Source organism: Amblyomma americanum, chromosome 2 (assembly GCF_052857255.1).
Source record: "Amblyomma americanum isolate KBUSLIRL-KWMA chromosome 2, ASM5285725v1, whole genome shotgun sequence".
Taxonomy (NCBI): Eukaryota; Metazoa; Arthropoda; class Arachnida; order Ixodida; family Ixodidae; genus Amblyomma; species Amblyomma americanum.
Window position 1 is genome coordinate 17,011,663 of NC_135498.1, and position 24,644 is coordinate 17,036,306.

At 47.0% G+C, this 24,644-nt stretch overlaps 3 protein-coding genes across 3 annotated transcripts; all 3 read right to left on the bottom strand.

Annotated features, from left to right (window-relative positions):
- Nucleotides 1-2,034: 2,034 nt before the first annotated feature.
- On the bottom strand, nt 2,035-6,627 carry LOC144119557 (uncharacterized). Its single transcript, XM_077652138.1, has 4 exons — nt 6,196-6,627; nt 3,625-3,972; nt 2,444-2,520; nt 2,035-2,193 (listed from the first exon to the last, which is right to left on the bottom strand). The coding sequence occupies exons 1-4, from the start codon at nt 6,596-6,598 to the stop codon at nt 2,035-2,037; spliced, it is 987 nt and encodes a 328-aa protein (XP_077508264.1). The 5' UTR covers nt 6,599-6,627.
- Nucleotides 6,628-8,736: 2,109 nt separating this feature from the next.
- On the bottom strand, nt 8,737-11,139 carry LOC144118355 (solute carrier family 22 member 7-like). The gene has a single exon (XM_077651306.1). It carries the CDS (start codon nt 11,090-11,092, stop codon nt 9,371-9,373), a length of 1,722 nt encoding a protein of 573 aa, XP_077507432.1. The 5' UTR covers nt 11,093-11,139; the 3' UTR covers nt 8,737-9,370.
- Nucleotides 11,140-17,229: 6,090 nt separating this feature from the next.
- LOC144119558 (solute carrier family 22 member 10-like) lies at nt 17,230-19,429 on the bottom strand. The gene is made up of 3 exons (XM_077652139.1): nt 18,704-19,429; nt 18,289-18,427; nt 17,230-17,309 (listed from the first exon to the last, which is right to left on the bottom strand). The coding sequence occupies exons 1-3, from the start codon at nt 19,427-19,429 to the stop codon at nt 17,230-17,232; spliced, it is 945 nt and encodes a 314-aa protein (XP_077508265.1).
- Between the last annotated feature and the right edge of the window lie 5,215 nt (nt 19,430-24,644).

A 24,644-nucleotide genomic window follows, 5' to 3' on the forward strand; every position in this document is an offset into this window, starting at 1 on the left:
AAAGTGCTAGAACTGTTAGCGTTAAATGGAAGACGAGTTTAGGTTTTAATGAGACCGCAACAAAGATGTCGAGGCTTTCGATATTTGAGTTTGAATGGAGCATTATAATAGAACAATAATATCATTGTGATTGTATGGGTTCTGCACCGTTTATTTTCCTTGCACTGGAGAGTGTACCGCTGCCATTCATGGCTGACAGTGCAAACGCCCACTGTCATTTGTTGTCATTACATTGCATGAGGAGTGTATCATGGTACTACAGCCAAGGCCTAAAATGAGCGGCACGTTGCGCATGGTTAAAGCCATGGACAATGTTCCAGACAATTTCAGCCAATGGGCGAATTTTATGACCAACAAATTTTTTTCTCAATGAGGCTTTTAATGCTGTCGGATTAAAAAAAAAAAACCTCGTCACTACGCTCCAGTGCTCGGATATTCGCCAAGTTTACATAAACTCGGCAGAAGACGAGTTCAGTCCACTCTTTAAGGGACAGTGAAAAAAATGTCGAGAAGTATCTTTTTCGAAAATGACATTCTCTCAAATAATCAATAGAACCCACGTTCTGTCAAGTTCATGTAAACAGCTTTAATGTAGCGCTCCAAAAATGCGCGCTGACTGTGCCAAAGTGAGCGGCCGCCGCTCACTTCAACGGGCTGCATAAAGATACCAAAATAATTTTTAAAAAAGTGGGAACTACTTTGAAATGATTGCCCTTCCTTTTTTTGTGTGTGTGCTGACTGAATGAAAAAAAAAAAACCTTCTTAGTAAGGTGGAAAGTTGTGCGAGTTGAATCGGATTCGCGGTGAAGGTAGCGCGAACAACGGAGACGAAAGGAAAGGTGCTCGTGTCATGTCTTGCTTCTTCATTCCTTCCTTGTATTTCGAGCTACATTCACCACGAAGAGTTTCGCCTTAGTTAACTTTCCATGGCCTGCCTACCACTTACTTACCTGAGACGGCGGCGCGCACGTTCCGTGTTCCGGATGAATGGACTGACGTACCGTCTTCGAAAAAATGACGAGGGTGCACGGTTTGGTTCGCACTCGCATAGCTGAGACGTTAAGGGTTCACCAAATATCAAAAGGTGGTGAGGAAAGAAGCTCTGCTTAACCTGATCATATTTATAGCTTGGCGGCCAGTGCTTAAGGGCAGTGCTGACAGCGGCGTCGGCCGCCCACTTGGACACACTCAGCGCGCACCCTGCGTTCCTTCAAAACATGGTTGAGGGCGCTGCAATACTGTAGTGGGAGAGAGCGGCCTATTTTGCAGGCTTTCTTCAAATTTCGGGAAAAAAGGACCTCGAAGGAGGCACGCTGATAAAAAAAAAATTAGCGGTGATTTAAACCTGGAGTGACGCGACAGCTACAGCTGACTGAGTGGAACTTGCTCAGTTGAATTGCAAAGTCAGTCTTTCGCCGCTCCGTTTCGCTGGGCGTTCCTTTTTCATCTTCGTCCCACTTGACACGACGCATGCGCACAAGTGTGGCAACTTGGTTTCGCCGGCACGCCGCGCCGCCGGTAGCAGGAGCTGCTCCGCACCGCGTGGCTGGTCACGTGCCGCCGCCACGCTGAAGGCTCGAAATGCTACCGTAATATGTAGCTATCGCTACAAAAACCTAATCAACAGTTTTGCGACCCTATCTTCATATAATGAGACACTCTGTAGCCTAAACTGCATATTGCGAAATTTGCACAATTCATCATCAGTAACTCACTAATTACGTAGGTATGACATAATGCTGAGTAGTGCCATATGACAGTAAATAACAGTGTTGGTTTCACCCATCTACGGTGTATCACTTTTTTTAAAGCGTTTGCTCAGGTTACGTGGAACACCCTGTGTAACACTGAAGAAAGCCGAAATTTGGGGGAGTTGGTAAGCATTCATGTTGGGTGAACAGCGCAGCCAAGGTTGGACAAAGACAAGACAAGCGCTTGCCTTGTCTTTGTCCCGCCTTTGTTGCGCTGTTCATCCACCATTAACCCTGTGTGACGCTAAACTACAGACAGTTTTGCACACACTACGTTGGAAATTCACCATACCTTGAGGCCCGATCCTATCTCTCTGGTAATGTCTCGTACGCGCCAAACAAGAGGTAAGCAGAAGCCGATTGTTACGGCGGCGAAAAGTCCATTCCGGTAATTATGAATGTCCTCAAACGGAGCCTCCATCGGTATACGTCCTGCAAAGAGCTGGAAATAGAAAGGCTGGTGTCGTTTTACGGAATAAACAAACTTACTGAATATAATGCACCGGATCCTTTTCTAAGGCCCAAGATTTCAACATACGGAGACAAACACAATTTCATGCAGTCTTGCTTTTCCTGTTATGGCACCGCGTACGCTATCACAGAGCTGCACTAACATGAATCATTTTATCGCGATTCTCTATTCATTTATGTATCAAAAAGGGTCACTGTGCAAAGTAATCCTGCTAACTCACCCCAGTACTGTTTGCGAAATCACCTTGAAGAACCATATGAGCATGGTCGATGAGGGTTTGCTGAACTTGTATTGTGTCTGCAAGGAAACAACACAAACAATACGTCGCTGTTTCAGTTTGACTGGCTGGCCAGAAAACATTTTTTAGGACTCGCTGGGAGTGCTCAGTAGCTTTGGCGTCCGGCTGCTCATTCTAAGGTCTCGGGATGCAAAATTAAAAAAGTTGTGGGCTCTGCGATGTCAGCGCGCGTTAAAGAAATATAGTGGTTGAAATCATTCCAGAGCCCTCGACTGCGGCATCCCTCATAGCCCCACGTTCGTCTTCGGAACATTAAGCCCCACATGCCATACCACGTCATACCATACCATACCGTACCGTGCAATACCATACCATATCATACCATGCCATACCGTACAATACCATTCCATGCCATACAATACCATACCGTACCATACAATACCATTCCATGCCATACCATACCATTCCCGTACAGTACAATACCATACCATATCATATACCATATCATACCGTATACAAAATCATACCATACCATTGATACCATACCATACCACACTATGCTTTCAGGCCAACACAGCAAAGAAAGTTAAAAAGAGCTCGAATATCAAACATAGAGCTCACAGTGCCAGAGCATACCAGAAAGACTTTACACTAAGACTTATGCGATTATTTGACTACATAGGTTACTTAACGAATGACGAAATTTGCTCCGCATCACTCGTCATTCGCAGTTGTGTTCGTTTTGCATCCGCTTGGCACCGCTCCAAAAGTTCTACACTTTAGGCTTAAGCTACTCGAAGTGAGGTGTCTAACGCCGTTTCATTTGCAAGGTAGCAAAAATAACACACTAATTCACTTAGATCCTTGTTTCCTCCATATTGAAACGTCATTTTCACTCGGCAGTGAGTGACCGTCGCACCTGGGAAAGCATGTTGCTTCAGTTCGGGCTCAGCGAAAACGATAACCTTAAAATCATCTTTGCCTGTACCTTTCAAGACTCGACATCAGCCCTACCACTCCAATACTCTTGCATAGCACACTTAGCATGGCTTAACGCACTGGCATACGGCCTGTGGCGATTCTAAGTTGCAGCACCTGCTGAGGTACCCGGTACACCACCTCAAACCGAACTGTGCCACTCTTGAGATTAGAGATTGGCTTACCGGCGATCTTTGCCAGGACGTCACCACCGGCAGTGATTGAGGGGTTGGCGAAGAGCTCCTCCAGGCTGTACAGAACACCCTCTGGAAGCATCACTTCGGGCGGAAGGAGCTCTATCAAGTCGTACCGCAGGCTTTGTTCATTGTCGGGGTCGTAAAACTGGACGCACATGGTGCGGTCCACGGTGCGGGCGTACGTATCACGACGCAGGAGCCTGCTTGCGACGGCGCGGCACTTGGCGGGCACGGAACTGGCGTTTTTGAGCGGCAGAATGTAGTCCTGTGGCGCACCTTCCTCATCTGATGGTGTCGGCTCTGTGTCCTCTCCCTGCCCAGTTGGAGACTCTCGCCCTGCAGGATGCGAGTAAGGAGGCGCGCACAACACAATAATTGTTCCCGGGCTTCACAATTTTGGGAGTGCGTCATACAGGAGCTGGCTGGCATACAAAACAATGTCGGTTTTGCAACGATACCTATTTACGGCCGCATTAGATGGTGCAAGCGGTGTCAACGGGGTTCTCTGCCAGAAGGGACTAAAAGCTGCACGGGGGTTAGTCACGCGGAGCAACTGCGTTGCCACGACCACTGACCCCACGCTATACCAACCATCACTCCATGTTAGACCGATTGTAAAGGCTCGCCACACCAGCACATTCAGTCTAATGGCGCGTTCACACTTGGACATTCGGCGGCGAGAGGGAGCGGAATCCGCGGCCTCCGAAATGCTGTCTCGTTCACACATCCCGGTCACCGCGTCACCGCTCATCGTCTGTGTCGTCTGCTCACGGCGTACACAGATGCGGCAAGAGGTTAATCGATGCTGCCTACGTACCAAAACCGTATGCGCGCTTGCTTACGCTAAATGCAGCTATTTTGTCGGACGTTACGCCATTTCTAACATTTTCACTTTTTAAACGCCTAGTGGCGGCATCTGGTGGTCAGGAGAGGAATCATTGCTGTCAACAAACCGACGCCCCTATTAAGCCTAAAACGGGAAGAATCGTCACCCGAAATAAAATTTAAAGCAAATTTATCGCTGAAACGTTTTCTTATGGGCGAGATAAGACAAAGCGAGAGACCGCTGGCTCTTTTATGGCCAGTGAACGTGCTGAAAAAGGCAGCAACAGCGACGAATTCAGTCCGAAGCGAGGCGTCCTGCATCGAAGGGCGCCGCCATGTTTGTCGCCGCGGGTACTCGCCTTCCTATTGGCTGACGAGATTCGGCGGATTTTTTTTCCGGCGGCAGAATTCGGTCCTGGACCGATCGGCCTTTCCGCTGGGTATTTGGGCGGAATCTTCGCCGCGGCAGAGGATTCCGCTCGCTCTCGCCGCCGAAAGTCCAAGTGTGAACGCCCACTAATCCTGGACTAACAGTTCCTCGCATGGAGTAAGGGCTTTAGTTAGTCTCGACATATTTTTGGCTTGGAGTGGAGTAATAAATCAAAGCCAAAACATTCTGTGCGGAGGAGGAAGGGGGACGGCGCCCTGTATGGGTGGCCGGATGCGGGAAGGAGGGGGAACGAGGTGCGGAGGAGGGTGCCACGAAGAGCGTGCGTCTGCTGCAGACAAGGACGGAAGCGCAGTGCGTGTTCCGGTGCGTGTATGGATAAAAGGGCCGTGTCACGTGGTCTTCCTGTTAACTCGAAGATAAATGAACCTTGTGCAGCGTGCTTTAACGGCGTGTGGCTCTGGTTTGTCAGTGGGATGAAAGTTGTTGCTTCGCGAGACACGAGCAAAGTGTGGCGGATATTTGTCGTGCTCGGAAAGCTGGGCAAGAAAGGCAGCGGAGAGCGGCAAGGGAACAGGCCTGGGAAAAGAACCATGCCAACGTTGCATCAAAGGAGCGTCGATGCGAGTCAAGCCATGCTTTGATGCTCACGCATTCCTGTCGGATCGATCGCCATCCAATTTTTGTTATATTATTTTACTGGTGTGCGCTGTACGGAACCCACCCTGCACCTTTGCATGTAACTAATGTCCGTAGAATTTGGAAAATGCATGGGGGTGCACCCACCGATGTGTGCTTCGGAGGAGGCACATTCCGACCCTGTCAATATCTGAAAGTTACCCAGATCTGCTGTGATCCGCTATGGGCACTGGGGCGGAGGTTACACTCTTTCCATTGCAGACGCTTCAGCTGGGGTCAGTAATCTGGCGCCGAATTCTGAAAACTCATTCATGGTAGGAGAGCCCGTGATCCGCTTGGCGCCTCGGATGTCGCTCGATGAGCCATCATTATTGCGGCCATCATGGCCGTACCCAGACACAAACCGTTCTAACACCCTGAAAGCCTAGGTGACAGGGGCCTGGCAGGCTGCCTCCAGCAACAGCAGCTAGAACAACGCTGCCGCATTTTCGGCAAACAGATAGGTAATTTTTGCTCGCCCGATGTATGAGGTTTAACCACGAAGTTATTTTATCATCACGAACTGTTTTTTTTTCTTTGCGCTATTACGAGTAGTGCTTTGACTAAGCTGATATGTTGACATCTGTTGTCTTGAAAACATATCGAAGTGATTGCCTCATCAAAGTGTGGACCATTTGGCGTAGAATAAAGGCTACAACTTGGCTCACCGGCAGCACTGAACACCTGGGCGATGAGCCGGTCAGTGTCGACGGTTGAGGGGCCGTAGACCACAATGAGGCCAGGTGGTAGCTTGTTTCGAATGTGCTCGGCATCCACGGCCGTAGGTTCTTGGGGTATGACGTATGAGCGGTTGAGCTTCTTCACCTGGGCCGGGTCCACGCGGTCGTGGGACAGCAGGTACACGAAGGTGACCACCACGAAGGTAAGCTCGACAGCGAGTGTCACGTAGTGGCGCCACAGCGTCTGCAAAAGGAGCCTCCGCCAGATGAAAAGCCCAACGTTGGCGCAGGATACCATGCCGAGGGCGAGGGAGGTTGCGTAAGTAGGGCGAGGTAGTTTCTGCAAGGAAAAGCGAAACTGGTTGCTTTTCGATTCAGTGTGCGAATTCATGATATAAGGCTGACGACTAGGCCGAGCTGGTACGGCATATTGAATCAGACAGTGTTAACTTTTGACACAATTTTGACGAAGGACAGAGTGTCCTTCGATAAAATTGAGTCTAACATAGCGCTGTCTGATTCGGCATTACAACGGTAGTTCTAGCACCTACGCCAAGCAGAGGCTGGCGCAATTATTACACACCCAGATTCAGTTTTTAGGATCGTTGTTACATTGAAGCGACCGCACGCACTTTGAGTGACTGATTAGAGGAGATCCCACTTCATCGGTTCAAAAGCATTCGCGGGATTCGTGACATCATTGCACGCACAGTACCAGTAGGAGGTAAGCTGACCTGACAGCGTCGCGAAGTGTTTGGCTGACAACGTCGCGAACTGTTTGGAAACAACAATGACGCGGTCAACCCCCCCCCCCCCCCCCCCGAAAAAAAAAAACAAACTCTCAAGCACACCTTCGATTCTTAGCTAGGAAAAAAAAAGAAAGGAGACAGGGAAAAATAACTGGAGGCCACAGTCTAGAGCAAAAAAATAAGAATAAAAGATCGCAGTTGCAGAGAAGCCGTCCTTTCGGTTCTTGCAAGCGTAATATGCAGCGAAATTATGAACTAACTTTTTTTCAGCAGCTGACGCTTTACAATCGCTGTATTGCAGAAGTCAAGAAAAATTCAAGTCGAAAGTTTTTATCAGCCTTGAGTATGCCTTACTAACCGAATAAGCCGCTGTCGTTTGTTTTCTTTGTCGGCCCGCGCTGACATGCTTAGGAGCTTGCGGAGGACAATAAGTCTAAAGACAATTGATACAGAATCTACATAGCGTGTTTCCTGATCGCATAAGGACTCCGCAGGTGCATAAATAAAATATTTATGTGAAGACACCTACATAAATGTATCTAAAGCTGTCCCGCAGAACATTGTTAACATTTGTTGCCGATGGCTGAGGAGTATCTAAAATACCTATAAACATTTCCACGTGGGCATCCCCATATTGCTGTTTGAACGATTTGGTGTTCTAGCACTAGCGCAGTGGAAGTGGCAGTCGAAACAGTTAGAAACAGTTCAGCGAGGAGGTGGTTCGACTTCTCTTTCACCCGATGAAAAGGCCTAGGCAGTGACGCAATCGCAGTCACGTTAAGCCAACAAAGAAACGAGGTCTGCATAAAGCTGTAACTCTTGCGAGGAGATAACGTGGCCGATGTTAGCGCTTAAGATGTGATTGCACCTGCAAGTCAAAAAGAGTGACTTACAGCAGCAATGACCTCCTAGGGACAGCGAGCTATCGTCTTCTTCTTCTCCTAAGTAAGCATGGCACATACCCACGCATGGAGATTGGCCAAGGTTCAGTAGATAGTCACAATGAGGTATTTTCGCGGAGAAAAATAGGCGTGAGAAGACTGAATCAAGATAAAAATCGGAAAATTCAAATGAATTAAAGAAATATGAATTACCAGGAATAGAAACGAGCATTTTTGGACATGCAGCAAGATTTTGTATACTGCTAACAAGGTAATCGATCAGTTGCACTTCTGTAATCATGAAGGTAGCCGCAGACACTGCTTAACGGGAATCCCTTTGCGCTCGCACCGAACGAAAGAATAACTGGAAGAGACAGAGGGAGTCCTAACCTCAAAAGAGGGGCCACCAGATACTGCTTTCCTTGAACTGCGAACCGCCGGCAAGAGAGGAGAAAATGATCTATTGTTTCAACTTGAACATATTATACACAAAGATTTGTCGCAGCGAACCCACATCTGCATAAGTACACATTTTGCGCTTCTTCTTCTTCTTCTCCTCAAGTAATATGGCACATACTTTGAGCTCTTCTTTCTCTTTGGCATCGCCTGCAGACACACCTTTGGTGACGGTCGCGTTAGTTCGAGCTCTTTAAAAAGATGCTTGCAATGTAGCGATAAACTTTTTATTTTAAGTTCAGACATTTAGAAACATAACTCGAACCAAAGCAACGTGCCTAAAAATATTCAAAAGGCTGATACTATACTAGCTAACGCGTTAATACAGCACAGTCGCTGTGGGTGATTTCTGCCATTGAAGGAAGAAGATTTATGTTACTTTCTGTGCTAGCTGAAGCAATAAAGCCCTGTTTTTTAAGTAAGTGAGGATATTTTCTAGTTCATATATTTCAATCTTTTCCATGGTTTATTTCGAACATTTGAAGCCTGTCTTCTTTTTAGGAATGTTCTTCAGAGTGACGTAGGCTGCCTTGTTGGTCTGTGAAATGAATGATTTCGCACTCTTCTATCATATCCGCATTTTGAAACAAGAGGCTTATACAGCTGTCTCGAGGTAGCGACTGCATTTTCTGACCGCGCCATATTTAACAAGTTAATGTTCGTTTCGACCTCAGTGCCAAAGTTTTTTTTCTGGTATCGGCGTTCAAATTACCATGTACATCATGTGCAGACATAATTCAACATTCAAGGCGAGATCAAAAAACCCGCAGCGAGTGGCATAGGGGAGGAACTGTGTATATTGAGAGCGAGTCTCAGGTATCGTATCAATAATTTCGCAAACATAAACCGTCCATTCCGACCAACTAATCACAGCAGGCGATGTCCAACAGCCCACGGGTCCCTGATATGTAGCAGCTCAATTGCCAGTCCTTCTCAATATATTGGCTCAGTAAGCATCAGAAAAGAAAAAAAACGCGCACTAGTTTCCCTATGTTCAGACACTGTCCAAAAACACACCCTGAAAGACCACATATCCAGAGGAACAAAGTCGTTGGACAGCTGAAGGGCGCATAAAGTTCACTTAACGTGCCGGCTGTGAGAGCTCCCTGTCGGCTTCCCCGAACCGTTACTGGACTTGATTCGTTTGCCTCGGTAGCTAGGTTCCCGGATGTCCCTGCCTTCCCGTTGTTCCAGTGTCTTCTTCATGCGTTCGACGTTTTGTTCCCTGAAGACGGGTGCGCATTGGACGGCGATCTTGGCGCATTCTGCCGTGGTGTTGCGAGGCAGTGTTCGCAGAACTAGAAAGGAGGCAAACATCAGAGTTCCGGCGACGGCGAAACACACGTCCTCGCGGACAACCATTATGCTTACAGACGCCATGACGGCGCCCAGACCACCGAATCCGTAAATCCACCCACTAGAGGTACCGCGAACGGCCGTCGGGAAGAGCTCAAGGCTAAATGTGGCGAGGACAATGTATCCAATGAAGACCAGGGCCTTGGCGGACATGACAAGGCCCTGTTTCACGACCGGGGAATCCGTGGTGATGGCCAGGCTCGACATGCACTGGAGGACGCAAAGCACTGCGAAGCACGCGCTGATGAACTGCAGCAAGGTGACTCTAGCGATGACGTAGAGCATCGCCGCAAAACTAACCACGACCAGCGCGAACGATATGCAGTGCAACGTGAGAGACTGCTGCCTTAGCGAGTAGTGGAGTACAATCTGTAAAACGAAGTATACGGAGAAATAGGTGAAGAATATGGCCATAGCCCGCTTGCGAATTGATACGCCTTGCAGCATCTCCACGGAGCCGGTACGCTGCGTTGGATGATAGCTGCCGGCCGCTTTGCCCTTTAGCTTGTCGAGCAGGCACGCCGTGTTATAAAGTGGAAAGAGGTTGGCCTCTGCAGCGGCGAGCACGACATCCTCCGCCTCCTGGAATCGGGCCTTGGCCACCAGCCAACGCGGAGACTCCACGCCCACAAAGAAAGCAGCGGCAGAGAGGAACGTAGGCGCCAAGAACACTGCCTGCTTTAGCGCCCAGTGAATTGTCATGTGTCTCATGACTGTGAGCCACAGTTCGGAAAAGACAACCGCCGCTGCACAGGCGATCACAACGTGTAGGGGCCGGTTCTCGTGGATCGTGACTTCGAAGAAGAGGATTCCCGCGATGATCGTCTGGGCAGCCGTGCTTCCTGACGCGATGATTTTGGCCACGGCGTGCACAGGAAAGGTCCCGCCGAGGCAGAGGATAGTCGTCGATGCCAGCAAGCTTGCTGTGGTTCCCATTAGGACGGGTCTACGGCCGACAGCGTCAGCGATAGATCCAGCGGCGATGCCGAAAGTCGTTAAGCCAGCGGCGTTCAAGAATGCAAGTACAACGCGCAGGAACCGCCGGTCGCATACCAAGTCCCATTGGCTCACCATGGACGTGGCCGCTTGGTCTTCGTCGTATTCCCACGCTGTGCACGGCACCGTGCTGGTGTCATTGCTCTTGTAGGGGTTCGCGTACTGGTGGCACCTGCTGTACTGTCCGTCCGCTTCCAGGGGAATAGCCGCGTTCTTCCATTCCTGCGTGGACATGTTCCAGTGCTGTGGTCGCTTGCACCAGTGGTCGACCTCGCCCATTGTAAGTGTGGTGGCGTAGACATGGCTGTTCTTGACAAAGATCGCGAGGGTAAAGAGAAGCAGCAAGCGCCCCTGGAAGATTCCGTGTCCGAAGCCGTCGTAACAGTCGAATTCTTCACTCGATAGAAGATCCTGGTTTTCCAGTCGACGAGGAACGAGAAGATCCATGTCTCCTCTGTGGCGATATGCGTAAGTGATTCTTGCAATCCTTAGGCGCGCAGTCCTGGGAAAGCAAGCGTCTGCGCTATCTTCTTCTTTACCTCAGTAAATACGGCACATACCCACGCGGGGTGATTGGCGAAGGTACAGACTGATTCTAGATTTTTTTTGAAAGCTCGAAGAAATTAAAGAAATTTTAATTACCATGAATGCAATCAAGCGCCCTTTTTGGACATGCGGCAGAAATTTGTATACAGTTAACAAGGTATCCGATCAGTTGCACTTATGTAAGCATGAAGGTAGCGCAAACACTGCTTAACGGGAATCCCTTGGCGCTCGCACCGAACCAGAGAAGAACAGGAGAAGACACAAAGGAACTCCTACCCTCGAAAGAGGGACCTCCAAATACTGCTTTCTCTGAGTTGCGAACCGCTGGCAACACTGGAGAAAAATATCTATTGCTTCAACTTCCCCACATGAGATACAAACGTTTGTCGTAGCGAACCAGCACCTGCATAAGTAAAAGTTTAGGTGAGGGATTATGCATCGCAGAAGCGTAATTGACACCTCACACAGCCTTGATTTACGCCACCGGTTATTCCATGGGTACTTTAAGTGTTGAAAATTCACGGTATTCAGCAACGGATCACTCAAGCTGGCTCAGCTGTGTTGGAAACGCAGGAAACGAAATCTCCACCAGAATCAGGCGAGAGACGGGATTTATTACAAAGGCACTGAGAGCTGACATTGCTATAAATCGACCACCTCGCTATAATAGACACCTGAATGGCCAGGTACCCAGACAAAGCGGATCTCACGCAACCCAGACAAAGCGGATCTCACGCACTGTGCGCGGAACAAAAAACCCAAGGAAACGATCCAATGGAGATTTTCCGGAAGTTTGAAGAGAGACTAAAACTGAAAAGCAGTCGGCAAGAATAAGAACCCCTGCTACATGCCTCGGAATTTTTAGACGAGCCAAAGCAATAGCCAAAACCTCTGCAATTAATATAGGAGTATAATCAGGGATACGAACGGAAAAGCTCCAAGCCAGATCCTGCGAATATATCCCAATGGCCGCCTTCGCCATCTAACGGAGGCATCAGTGGAGAGAACAGTACGATTAGGAAAATTCTCTAGGTTTTCAAAAAGAAGACCATTTGGGATATTTTCTGGCATATGTTTCGCATGGAACGGGAAAATATGGTCGTAACAGAAGACAGGGTCAGCCTGCGTATCAGCAACTCCTTGCAAGGAGGTCAGATCGAGCTGAAGTGGGGCTAACAGATTCTGCGTGAGCCTAACCTCCGGAAGCTGATAGCGTGGCCAGTTATTGAAAAAAAAAACAGATGTGGTTGGGATAGAAAAATGGGAGTATTAACGCTGGGGGCCGGGTCAAAGGACATGAGGAAAGTACCCACTGTTAGAAGTTGGCAGCGGGAAAACAGATCGGGGATACGGGCTTCCAGATAAAGGACAGCGTTTGAAGCTGATTTCGGGAGCCCGAGGCATAGCCGTAGGGCACGCCTTTCCAGTAAAGCTAATGGCTGCAGCTTGTAGTTTGCGCTAGCAGAGAACAGGACACATCCGAATTCCAGAATCGGTCTCATATCAGCCATATAGAGCAACAGCAACGTGTCGCGGCGCATGCCAAAGTTTTTTTTGCCTACTCGTGTCACCAGCCAAGAGCACGTTCCCCTTTAATAACATTATCTTTAATATGCTGGTGCCTGTCCAAACTTGGGTCGTAAGTAAAACCTAGGTATCTAACCGACTCCACCTGCGGAATTGGAGTGGAGCAGTAGACTAGCGAGATGACCAAAGGAGTGTCGGGCAGAAATAACAGCACGCCGCATTTGCTGACAAAGTGATAAATTAATTTGGTCCAACCAGACTTCAATACCATGTAGGTATGCCTGCAAAGACTGATAAAGAACATGAGTATCCTTTGCTGAGGCGATAAAACCTATACCGTCTGCGCATACAAAAACTATAATCTTAGGATGAATATGTATGTCCCGAACCAATATGTTAAAAAAAATTGACAGTGGCTTAGCTCGGCTATGCCAGGATATACGTATACCGAAAGCTAAGGCATAGCTTGGCTAGCCTTGGTTAATCTTGATTGCAAGTCCAGGTTAGTCTAGTTGTCTGGTCACGTGGTTCTCCACGCAATTGGTCATGTGACCAGTCACGTGGTTGGTCACGTGGTATGGTGCGACCACGGTGGGACGGCGAGCACCGCGAAACTGCGAGTTCGCGCCCGTATGCTGTGCGATGTCAGCGCATGTTAAAGATGCCCAGGTGGTCGAAATTATTCCGGAGCCTTCCACTACGGCACCTATTTCTTTCTTTCTTCTTTCTCTCCCTCCTTTATCCCTTCCCTTATGGCGCGGTTCAGGTGTCCAACGATATATGAGACAGATACTGCGCGGTTTCCTTTCCCCTAACCCAATTATTATTATTATTATTATTATTATTATTATTATTATTATTATTATTATTATTATTATTATTAATATATTATTATTATTATTATTATTATTATTATTATTATTATTATTATTATTATTATTATTATTATTATTATTATTATTATTATTATGGAATGTAGCTTTCGTTACAAAAGCAGCGGAGAGAGAACAGATCGCCTGCACACCTTTGGGGACGGTCGCGTTAGCGCGAGCTGTTTAGAAAAAATGGTGCTTGAAATGTATCGATTAAGCTGTCATTTTCTATTCAGAGATATAGAATCATGACTCGAGCCAAATGATACTAAAATAAACATGGCTAAAATTTTCACAAGGCTGATACGGTACTCGCTAATGCGTTAATATAGCAGAGTTGCCGTGGGTGAATTCTGCCTTTGAACGAAGAAGATTTTTGATACATTTTATGCTGATTGAAGCGTTAAAGCCGTTTTTTTCAAGTAATTGGAAGATATTTGCTAGTTCATATTTCTCAAATTTTTTTCATGGTTCATTTTGAAGATTTGAGGCATGCCTTCTGTATTTAGGAATGTTCTTAGGAGTGACGTAGGCCGCCTTGTTGTCCTGTGGAATGAATGATTTCGCACTCTGGTATCATATCCGCATTTTGAAACAAGAGGCTTATACAGCTGTCTCGAGGTAGTGACTGCATTTTCTGACCGCACCATATTTAACTAGTTATTGTTCGTTTCGACCTCAGTGCCAAAGTTTCTTTTTTTTTCTGGAGTGGGCGTTGAAATCACCATGTACATCACGTGCAGACATAATTCAACATTCAAGGCGCGATCAATAAACCGGCAGCGAGTGGCATAGGGGAGGAACTGTGTATATTGAGAGTGACTCTCAGTTGTCGTATTAAACCCTGAGGTGATGCGGCAGGAGTACGTGAACTCAACTCCGAGGTAGTTGAATCTGTTGTTGCAGAATTGGCGATCGAAGATCTCAGCAACTTCGCTATGCAGGCGCCTCATTCGGCCTCGGCTGCACGCTTGGCTATATCTTCGCGGAGGGGGTGGTCCGCTTCCACGCCAGCTGCTCGAATGGTGGGACCTTTGGACGTCGCCGCTGAGCTTCTCACATCTTTGTGCGGCTTCACGGCATTGTCTCGAGGGAACTGATGACACGGAGGCAAGCGTAGTAATATATATATATACATATATATATATATATATATATATATATATATATATATATATATATATATATATATATATATATATATATATATATATATATATATATATATATATATATATATATATATATATATACCATCACCATCAGCCCGACTACGCCCACAGCAGGGCAAAGGCCTCTCTCCCATGTCTCTCCAAGTAACCCTGTCCTTTGCCACCCTATCGCTGCAAACTTCTTAACCTCATCCGCCCAGCTAACTTTCTGCCGCACCCTGCTACGCTTGCCTTCTCTTGGAATCCAGTCTGTTGCCTTCGCATTACATGCGCCGTGCCCAAGCCCATTTCTTCCTCTTGATTTTGACTAGGATGTAATTAACCAGCGTTTGATCGCCTGATCCACTCTCAGTGTAAGGAGCATATCATTAATTGTTACACTGAAGTCTTACGTTACATGAAAGAATTCCCTTCATAAACTCTTTGCCGCTGAAATAATGGTTTCGTGCAGAATTGTTGGGTATGCAGATACACGGTCTTCTATGGGAGTTTCCTTCAGAGGCAGCTGATCTTTTTGCGGCGAAATACAAGGTCATTTCCACTTGATACCAAAGACCTTCTGTATAAAACTTAGATTAGATTGATTCTTGAATATGGATGCACTGTACAAGCCCGTTATACGTAGTGGCACAGGCAGGAGCTTATTGGTTTACGTTTTTTTTTATGGCAGCTCCACCATACTTTTTGTACAGGACCCACCGACAAATACATAAAGAAACAAGCTGGAAAGAGCCCAGAACTTAGCGGCCCGGTACGACCGAGAAGTCAGTATAACGAATGTTAAACTGGAACTGAAATGGGAGCCTCTAGAGACACGACGTAAGAATATGAGATTGAAACTGTTCCATAATATTTATCACAGTCAAGTTGGTACTCAACTCGAAAAATATATTTTGCCATCATTTTACTGGCGTGTCGACCACGATTGCAAAGTTAGAGATTACAAATGCAAAACTGAGCGGTTTACACATTCATTCTTTCCGAAGTCTGTGCGCGATTGGAATGTATTAGTATTATAATGAAATCCCTGCTTCAAATTTCTGCCGATTATTTGCTTTGATTGTTGCTCATGGACATTGTATTTTATTTTCTTGTGCTTTTTAGTATTTCACTTCCTCCCCCTCCTCACTGTAATTCCAGACATGGTACTGCCATAAACAAATAAATAAATAAATGGTAATAACTAATCCTTCCTAATCCTTTAGTTATAAACCGTTTCGTTTGGCGACGTTTGACTCTATATAATACTCTCTACATATACGTCCATTATGTGTTCACTAATACGGATTTGTCATGCAACCTGCAGCTTCTTCGGTTCACTTAAAGGCTGCACCAAATTTTTGGCGGCAAAGGTGGGATGTAACGGCAGGATGGGTTCAGATGTGATGACGCTAAAAAAGTAATGCGGAACACAACAACGAACTTCCAAGTTCCTGATTCATTCCGACCACCCGGGGTTCTTAAACGGGCACTCACATCGCACCGCTCACCGGTTTGTCCACATTTCGCCTCTGTCGCGATCCGACCTCTGCAAATCGAATTTGTAAGTTTCTGTCGGTGTCACCTACTAGTGTCTGCTTGCTTTACATCTCCATCATTCCGCGGTGTTGCAAAGCTGGAGAAAAACACGAAGGCACACTATACGGAAATGTCAAACCAATCAGGAAGGACAGAATGTTCATGGAGAACACTAACGACTTTTTTTGCGCGGAAAGGTGGCTTCGTTGGTGAGAAAACCACAAATACAGTCCCTAGAGTGGACTTCGTTTTTTTATCGCGCAGGTATCTTTCTGCGCTAAAACATTGGCAGTGGTTTAACTATTCTAACTCTTCTTAGAGCAAAAGTTTCATTACACTTGGCTACGCTTCGTTAGACTCGCTTATCATGCAATTCTACAGAATCGTTAAACACGTTTTTGCATCAAGGACATCTTTTGTTGTTTCACACGCCACAGGCGTTTCAGGCATACTGTTAGGCGCGCTCTCAACCATGGCGAAACTGCATGCGAGAAAGGGGTCACCTCCTTAAGCGAGCGTCGAGTCGCGTGCCTAATCACATGAGCACAACTGGCGAAGCGGCTGTCGGAGCAGTGGCGCGGAGGCTGCAGCTGCGGCAAGTCACGTGGTCTGACGTCACAGCCACGCCTCCGGCGCTTCTCGCGGTGAAGGTCAAACAGCAACACCCGATGACCTTGGCGAAACATGGCGTAGTGGAGCTCTCGCTCCAAAAAACGAAGTCCAGTAATACATCAAGTAATGCACATTCTCGCACAGTGCCGAAACCCTTTCACTATCAAACAGCCAGCGAAAAATGAACTGCTCCGATGTCATTACCATGACACATTTGTCATGGAGCTTTCCGATCAGTCAGAGGCACCGCTTCCAAATGCCGGTGCGAAACTAGCGAAACTAGCCCACCGGTTCTGTGACCGGTCGAGTCGGCCATTACGGCGGCAGGGAGAGCAACTCAGCCGCCCCCGCTATTGGCCGCAAGTAAGATCACGTGACTCCTCTTGCTACGTGAGCACATGATGTTGTTGAGAATTGCTGCGTTTTAAGAGAAAGATCACGTTATCACATTTATTTTTCCGTGTTACCAAGTTTCTGCTTTGCACATTGTGACCATTTGTCATCTGAGCAAAAACGGCACGTTATTTATGCTTCTGCCGCGGGAGTTTGTTAGTGCCTCAATGCCAGATATAGGCGACCGATCTTTGTGGCAGCTGCAGATTCGATTTCAAAGATACGAAACTGCGAGCGTCATGGTTATCTACGTTGAAATGAAAAAAAAAAAACTTGTTTACACTGTCGTGTGTGCAGTAGTCATTTCAGGTAGCAAGATTACCAAGAAAAATGGCTTAGTTAATTATAGCCAACTCATGAAAGTTGCTAGGCACTTACGGAAACTTAAACCGTTCATTACGGCCAACTATCCACAGCAGTTGATGTCCAGCTGCGCAAGAGTCCATGACATGTAGCAGTTCAAGAGCCAGTCGTTCTCAATAGCACAGCTCACTAAGCATCACTCTAAAAAAATAAAATAAAAACGCGCACTTCCTTATGTTCAGACGCTGTCCAAATACACACCCGTAAAGACAACATATCCAGAGGCACTGAGTTGTTGGACAGCTGAAGGGCGCATAAAGTTCACTTGACGTGCCGTCTGCGAGAGCTCCCTGTCGACTTATCCGAACCGATACTGGACCTGGATCTTCTTATTCGGTGGATAGGTTCCCGGCTATCCTGCTGTCGCGCTGCCCCTGCCTTCCCCGTTGTTCAAGGTGTCTTCTTCATGCGTTCGAACGTTCTGTTCCCTGAAGACGGATGCGCATTTGACGGCGATTTTGGCGCATTCGGCCGTGGTGTTGCGAGGCAGTGTTCGCAGAACTAGGAGGGAGGCAAACATCAGAGTGCCGGCGACGGCGAAACACACGTCCTCGCGGACAACCATTGTCAGCATTATGCTCACAGCCGCCATGACGGCGCCCCAGACCACCGAATCCGTAAATCCACCCACTAGAGGTACCGCGAACGGCCGTCGGGAAGAGCTCAAGGCTAAATGTGGCGAGGACAATGTATCCAACGAAGACTAGAGCCTTGGCGGACATGACAAGGCCCTGTTTCACGACCGGGGAATCCGTGGTGATGGCCAGGCTCGACATACACTGGAGGACGCAAAGCACTGCGAAGCACGCGTTTATGAACCGTATCATGGTGACTATGGTGATCACGTAGAGCATCCCCGCAAAACTAAGCACGACAGCGCGAACGATATGCAGTGCAACGTGAGAGACTGCTGCCTTAGCGAGTAGTAGATTACGATCTGTAAAACGAATATACGGAGAAATAGGTGAAGAATATGGCCATAGCCCGCTTGCGAATTGATACGCTTGGAGCATCTCCACGGCGCCGGTACGCTGCTCTGGATGGTAGCTGCCGACCGCTTTGCCCTTTAGCTTGTCGAGCAGGCACGCCGTGTTATAAAGTGGAAAGAGGTTGGTCTCTGCAGCGGCGAGCATGACATCCTCCGCCTTCTGGAATCGGGCCTTGGCCACCAGCCAACGCGGAGACTCCACGCCCACACAGAAAGCGGCGGCCGAGAGGAAAGTAGGCGCCAAGAACACTGCCTGCTTTAACGCCCAGTGAATTGTCATGTGTCTCATGACTGTGAGCCACAGTTCGGAAATGACGACCGCCACTGCACCGGCGATCACAACGTGTAGCGGCCGGTTCTCGTGGATCGTGACTTCGAAGTAGATGATGCCGGCGGCGATGAACTGGGCAGCCGCGCTTCCTGACGCGATGAATTTGGCCACGGCGTGCACAGGAAAGGTCCTGCCGAGGCAGAGGACAGTCGTCGATGCCAGCAAGCTTGCTGTGGTTCCCATGAGGACGGGTCTACGACCGACAGTGTCAGCGATAGATCCAGCGGCGATGCCGGCAGTGGTTAAGCCAGCGACGTTCAAGAATACAAGTACAACGCGCAGGAACCGCCGGTCGCATACCAAGTCCCAATGGCTCACCATGGACGTGGCCGCTTGGTCTTCGTCGTATTCCCACGCTGTGCACGGCACCGTGCTGGTGTCATTGCTCTTGTAGGGGTTCGCGTACTGGTGGCACCTGCTGTACTGTCCGTCCGCTTCCAGGGGAATAGCCGCGTTCTTCATTCCTGCGTGGACATGTTCCAGTGCTGTGGTCGCTTGCACCAGTGGTCGACCTCGCCCATTGTAAGCGTGGTGGCGTAGACATGGCAGTTCTTGACAAATATCGCGAGGATGCAAAGAAGCAGCAAGCGCCTCTGGAAGACTCCGTGTCCGAATCCGTCGTAACAGTCGAATTCTTCACTCGATAGAAGATCCTGGTTTTCCAGTCGACGAGGAACGAAAAGATCCATGTCTTCTCTGCGGCGAGATGCGTAAATGATTCTTGCATCCTTAGGTGCTCATTCCTGGGAAAGCAAGCGGCTCCGCGATCTCGCAGAAGTTTCTTCTTCTCTCACAGCGCGCGTAAAGCTTTGTCTTCTTCACACGCAAGGCGGCGATGGCCGATGGCTTTGCTCTGTGGGGAATCTTCAATTCTCTAGAGAACGTTACGTTTACTCGAGCTTTCGTCAGCACTCACGCCTTTTAACCTAAAGAGTTAAACTAAAGAGAAAAGGAAATCAGCCGGTGCTCCACTTCGGCCACCATGGAGAGTCGCAGGGATACTTTGAAGATGAAGTTTCGTACTTGGCTTGGCTATCGTTGGGCATGGAACGTGGATTCAGCCATAACAATATGATTGTTCTCTCAGCAAACCTCGAAGAAATGCACTAAATGTTTCCATACCAGCCTAACGCTTGCGTTACTTTTATTGAAAAAAATTGGCAGTGGCTTAGCTCGGCTACGCCAGGATATACGTAGCGAGAGGTTTAGCATTGAGAGAAATTGAGTATACACATCTTTTATTCATTTTGCTTGACAGAGACGAAGACTGCCCGATGATCTGTGAAGTAGCATGCAGCTGTCTCAATTTTGTCGATGCAGTATTTCGACTTTGTAGATCCTTTTTAGTATACAAGCTTTATAGTAGTTCCGCGTGGTGTAGCCTGGACGTGAGGGTCCGAAGCTAAATTAAAGTCAAACCTTTTTTACATACAATATGAGAGTCCTGTTTCCTGTTGAAATCACCCGAAGTCACACACAACTGTGGAACCGTGCCGTAGCCTGGTATACACGTGCAACCACATCAATCGTCTGCTTGACAGATGTTCCCAATGCCACGTAGACTCCTTGAATGACAACGCCGCTTTCCAGAAGTCGGACACAGCAGGCTTCACCGTAATTAACCGTGATCGAAGGGAGATGTCCTACAGCGGTGATAACTTGTTTCACGTACACACAGACTCCAGCGTTCTTATTTTGTTCAAGCCAACTGCAGGCGACAACCCCAGGTTCGGAAGAGTTAATCTTCTCTTGTCTATGCCGCCGTTTAGCCGCGGCTGGACTCTCCTCTGCATGCATGTCAAACGTTGTGATACAGACGCCCAGTACATCTCCGCCTTTTACACACAATCCTGCGTATGCGACGCGGGGTTCGAGGGATTGAGCGGCGTGCGGTGAGGTGGTGGTGGTGGTAAACATTTATTATTTACAAGGAGGTGTATGGGCCCAGGCCCTATGGCCCAGGTCCTCACAAATCTAGGTGGAGCTCCTATTCCGGAGCCTCAATGGCGTCTTGCGCCGCTAGCGCCCTGGCGACCAAGGTTCGTTGGGTCTGCAGGTCATGGCAGCTGAGCAGCGCCGCCTCCCAGGCCTCCCTAGAAGGGTGGGAGATGAAGGATTGGGAAGGGCGGGGATTGGAAGGGCAGGCCCAGACCATATGGAAAACGTCCGAGAACGTCACTCTGCACAGCCTGCAGCCACCATCAAATTCTGAATTGAAGTGTTTCAATACTGCCGGGCACAGCACAGCACTGTACAACCTTCAGTTGGATTGTCCTAAAATAGAAAGGTATCATCGGCTAGGTAGAAAGCAGGAAGGGCGCCCTCGTCCTGTCATCGTTAAGCTACTTGACTTTCGGGAAAAATCTCAAGCGTTAAAAAATGCTCATAGGCTCAAAAATTCAGGCATTAGCTTATCCGAGGATTTCTCTGCTCACGTTCCAATGATCCGGAAAAAAAATATGGGATGCAACGCAATCTTATCGTGACAGTGGCTCGAAGGTTCATTTGCGTTATGACCACGTGTTTATTGATAGCGTGCGGTACAACTGGGATGATGTTGAGAAAAGTTTGGTCAAATATTCGAAATCAACGCCCCCGGACACTGCTGCTGCTAATGCTACTGCTGCCAAGCCACCCGCAGATTCTGACTGACGGGACACCGCCGCCAGCCTTCGTGTTCTGAACAGCAATGCCAGAAGTTTAGTAAACAAGCTTCCAAATTTTATCTCTTTAATCCTAACTCATTCGCCTGATGTCATTGCGGTCACCGAAACGTGGCTACATGATGGTATAATTGACTCTGAAATAACTCCTCCAGGTTTCTTTGTAATTAGGGCGGACAGGCAGCATGGGAAAGGAGGCGGTGTCGCTCTCTTCATTAAGTCTAGTCTGAAATTTGTTGAAATTTCGGTCCCTGTCGAAATAGAGTCAACTTGGTGCAAACTCTACGTATGTAACAAATCATTTGTTATCGGTGCGGTGTATCGACCACCAGGCACTTCAGTAGACCACGTGCATTCTTTAAGTAACTTCTTGCATTCTCATCATATCAACAATCCAAATATAATTATCCTAGGAGACTTCAATCTTCCCGGAATTCAATGGCACACATTATCCATTACTGGTCAAGACATTGCAGTCAGTAATGAACTTGTCAATTTTTCTTTGTCATTTGGATTAAAACAGATAGTTGATAAGTCCACGAGGTCTTCGGCAATACTGGATCTGGTGTTTTTAAGCTCTTCTCTTTTCGCGACGAATTTTACATGCGAAGTCGTCGAGGGGATATCCGATCATAACGCTGTTCTTGTTTCGATCCCATGTTCTATTCCTTCCTCAAAACTAACTTATTCAACATTTCCGGATTTAGAGCAGACGACGTGCCTATCCTGGATTTATTAAGTGACGCATTTGAACAGTTTCAGCACCTCACCATATCATGTGACGTGAATTCTTTAGTAACAATTTTCGAGAACATTGTGAAGGTCTGTATTCAGCGTTTTGTTCCATTAAAAACTAAAAAGCAAAACCACAGTATGCCCTGGGTAACAAGAGACATACTGCATCTTTCTCGCCGTGTTGCCAGACTACGCGTTTCCAAGCGCAATGGTAACCCTGAACTTTTGCAACAGTTCAGCGACGCTAAAGAACTCCGTGCCAAAGTTCACTCGGGAAAAGATTTTTACTACAGAAATTCCTTGCCGCAATTAATGAAACACAATCCCCGCAAATTTTGGGCATCCATATTGCCACAGAGCACTAGTCCCAATACCTTCATTATTGATGATAAGCCGGTCTGTGACTCATTAGCTATAGCTACTAGTTTCAACACATATTTTCAGTCGGTATTTACAACAGATAACCTTGAAATGATTACTTTTCCTAGCAACTCTCAATGTTCTGTCGATGATATTTCAATAAGCGTCGAAGGTGTTCTGAACCTCATTCTGAACATAAATGTGAAAAAAGTAGTGGTCCTGATGATATCCCTAATGTATTTCTGCATCGTTACTCTCCTTGGACCAGCCGCTATTTGACTACCATCTTCAAGAAATCGCTATCTTTCGCAACCGTCCCCGTTGCCTGGAAGCTTGCAAAAGTTATTCCCCTGTTTAAAGCTGGCAGCACCCAAATCTTGTTCAACTATCGCCCCATTTTGTTAACTTCACACTCATGCAAATTACTAGAACATATCATTCATAAGCACATTACAGAATTTCTTGAAGCTAACAATATCTTGTGCAAATTTCAGCATGGGTTTCGGCGCGGGCTCAGTACCATTTCACAACTTGTAGAATTCACGCACGACATTGCTAGTTCCCTCGACACGGGCTCACAAATCGATGCTTTTTTTATTGACCTTTCTAAAGCTTTCGACACCGTTCTTCACAGCAAACTTCTTTGTAAACTTAATGCAATACTCAAAAACCCGTTACTGGTAGACTGGATATCAAGCTCTCTTTCTAATCGTACACAGTATGTTTCTTTCAACTCCTGTTCATCTGAAACTGTTAATGTATCATCCGGTGTACCACAAGGATCCGTGCTCGGACCACTGTTGTTCTTATTATACATTAATGATTTGCCAGAAAATATTATTTCTAAAATTCGGTTGTATGCAGACGATTGTGTGATATACAGTTCAATTAACACCCCTGAGGATCACACGCAATTAAATCAGTCATTCGTGTCATTCTGCTCATGGTGTGAAACATGGCAAATGCAAATAAACTTTCGTAAATCTGTATACATGTCATTCAGTAATCGCACAATACCATCTTCTTACACCTACTCATTCAAAGATAACTCTCTGAATCAAGTGTCCGAGTACAAATATTTAGGTCTTCTTTTTTCTTCTAACTTGTCCTGGTCAAAGCATATTAACACAATATCCAATAATGCAATGCGGAGGCTCGGTTATCTAAAACGTACACTTAGTGTTGCCCCCCAAGAAACTAAACTGGTAACATACAAAGCTTTAATTCGTCCACTTTTGGAGTATGGGTCAATAATCTGGAATCCTCATAAACAGTCCGATATCAGTAAGCTGGAATCCGTCCAAAGGAAAGCAGTACGGTTTATTTGCCGACGGTATGACCGAAATTTTTCACCTTCATCCACTCTTCCTGCCATAGGCCTTTCCCTCCTTTGTATCCGCCGCGACAATGAGTGTTTAAAATATTTTCATGGTATTGTTAATTCATCCCGCTTTGCTTCACTGTTTGAGTATTTGCATTTTTCAGCATCTTCATCTACAAGGAGCTACCACCCATTGAATGTAACACTCATTCACGCGCGCACTGATGTGTTCAAATTTAGTTTTTTTTCCTCGTGTTATCGAACGATGGAATTCTTTACCCGGTGATATACGCTCCCTGGAACCAAACCTATTTTTCAATGTTGTTTCAAATCTGTGATTAGTCTGTTGCATTTCTGTTCTGTATTTTAATGGTGTTCACTTCTGAATATGTTGTCCCTCTCTGCCTTTTTTTTCTCTCCTCTTCCTCCCACTCCTGCAATAGCCCCATCGGGGCTGCAGTATATGTAAATAAATAAATAAATAAATAAATAAATAAATAAATAAATAAATAAATTTGGGAAAATTTTGAGAAGAAGCCGTTCGTCTGCTCTCTGGAGACCCTTAGAGGGTTCCGGAAAGCGACGATGACTGCCCTTA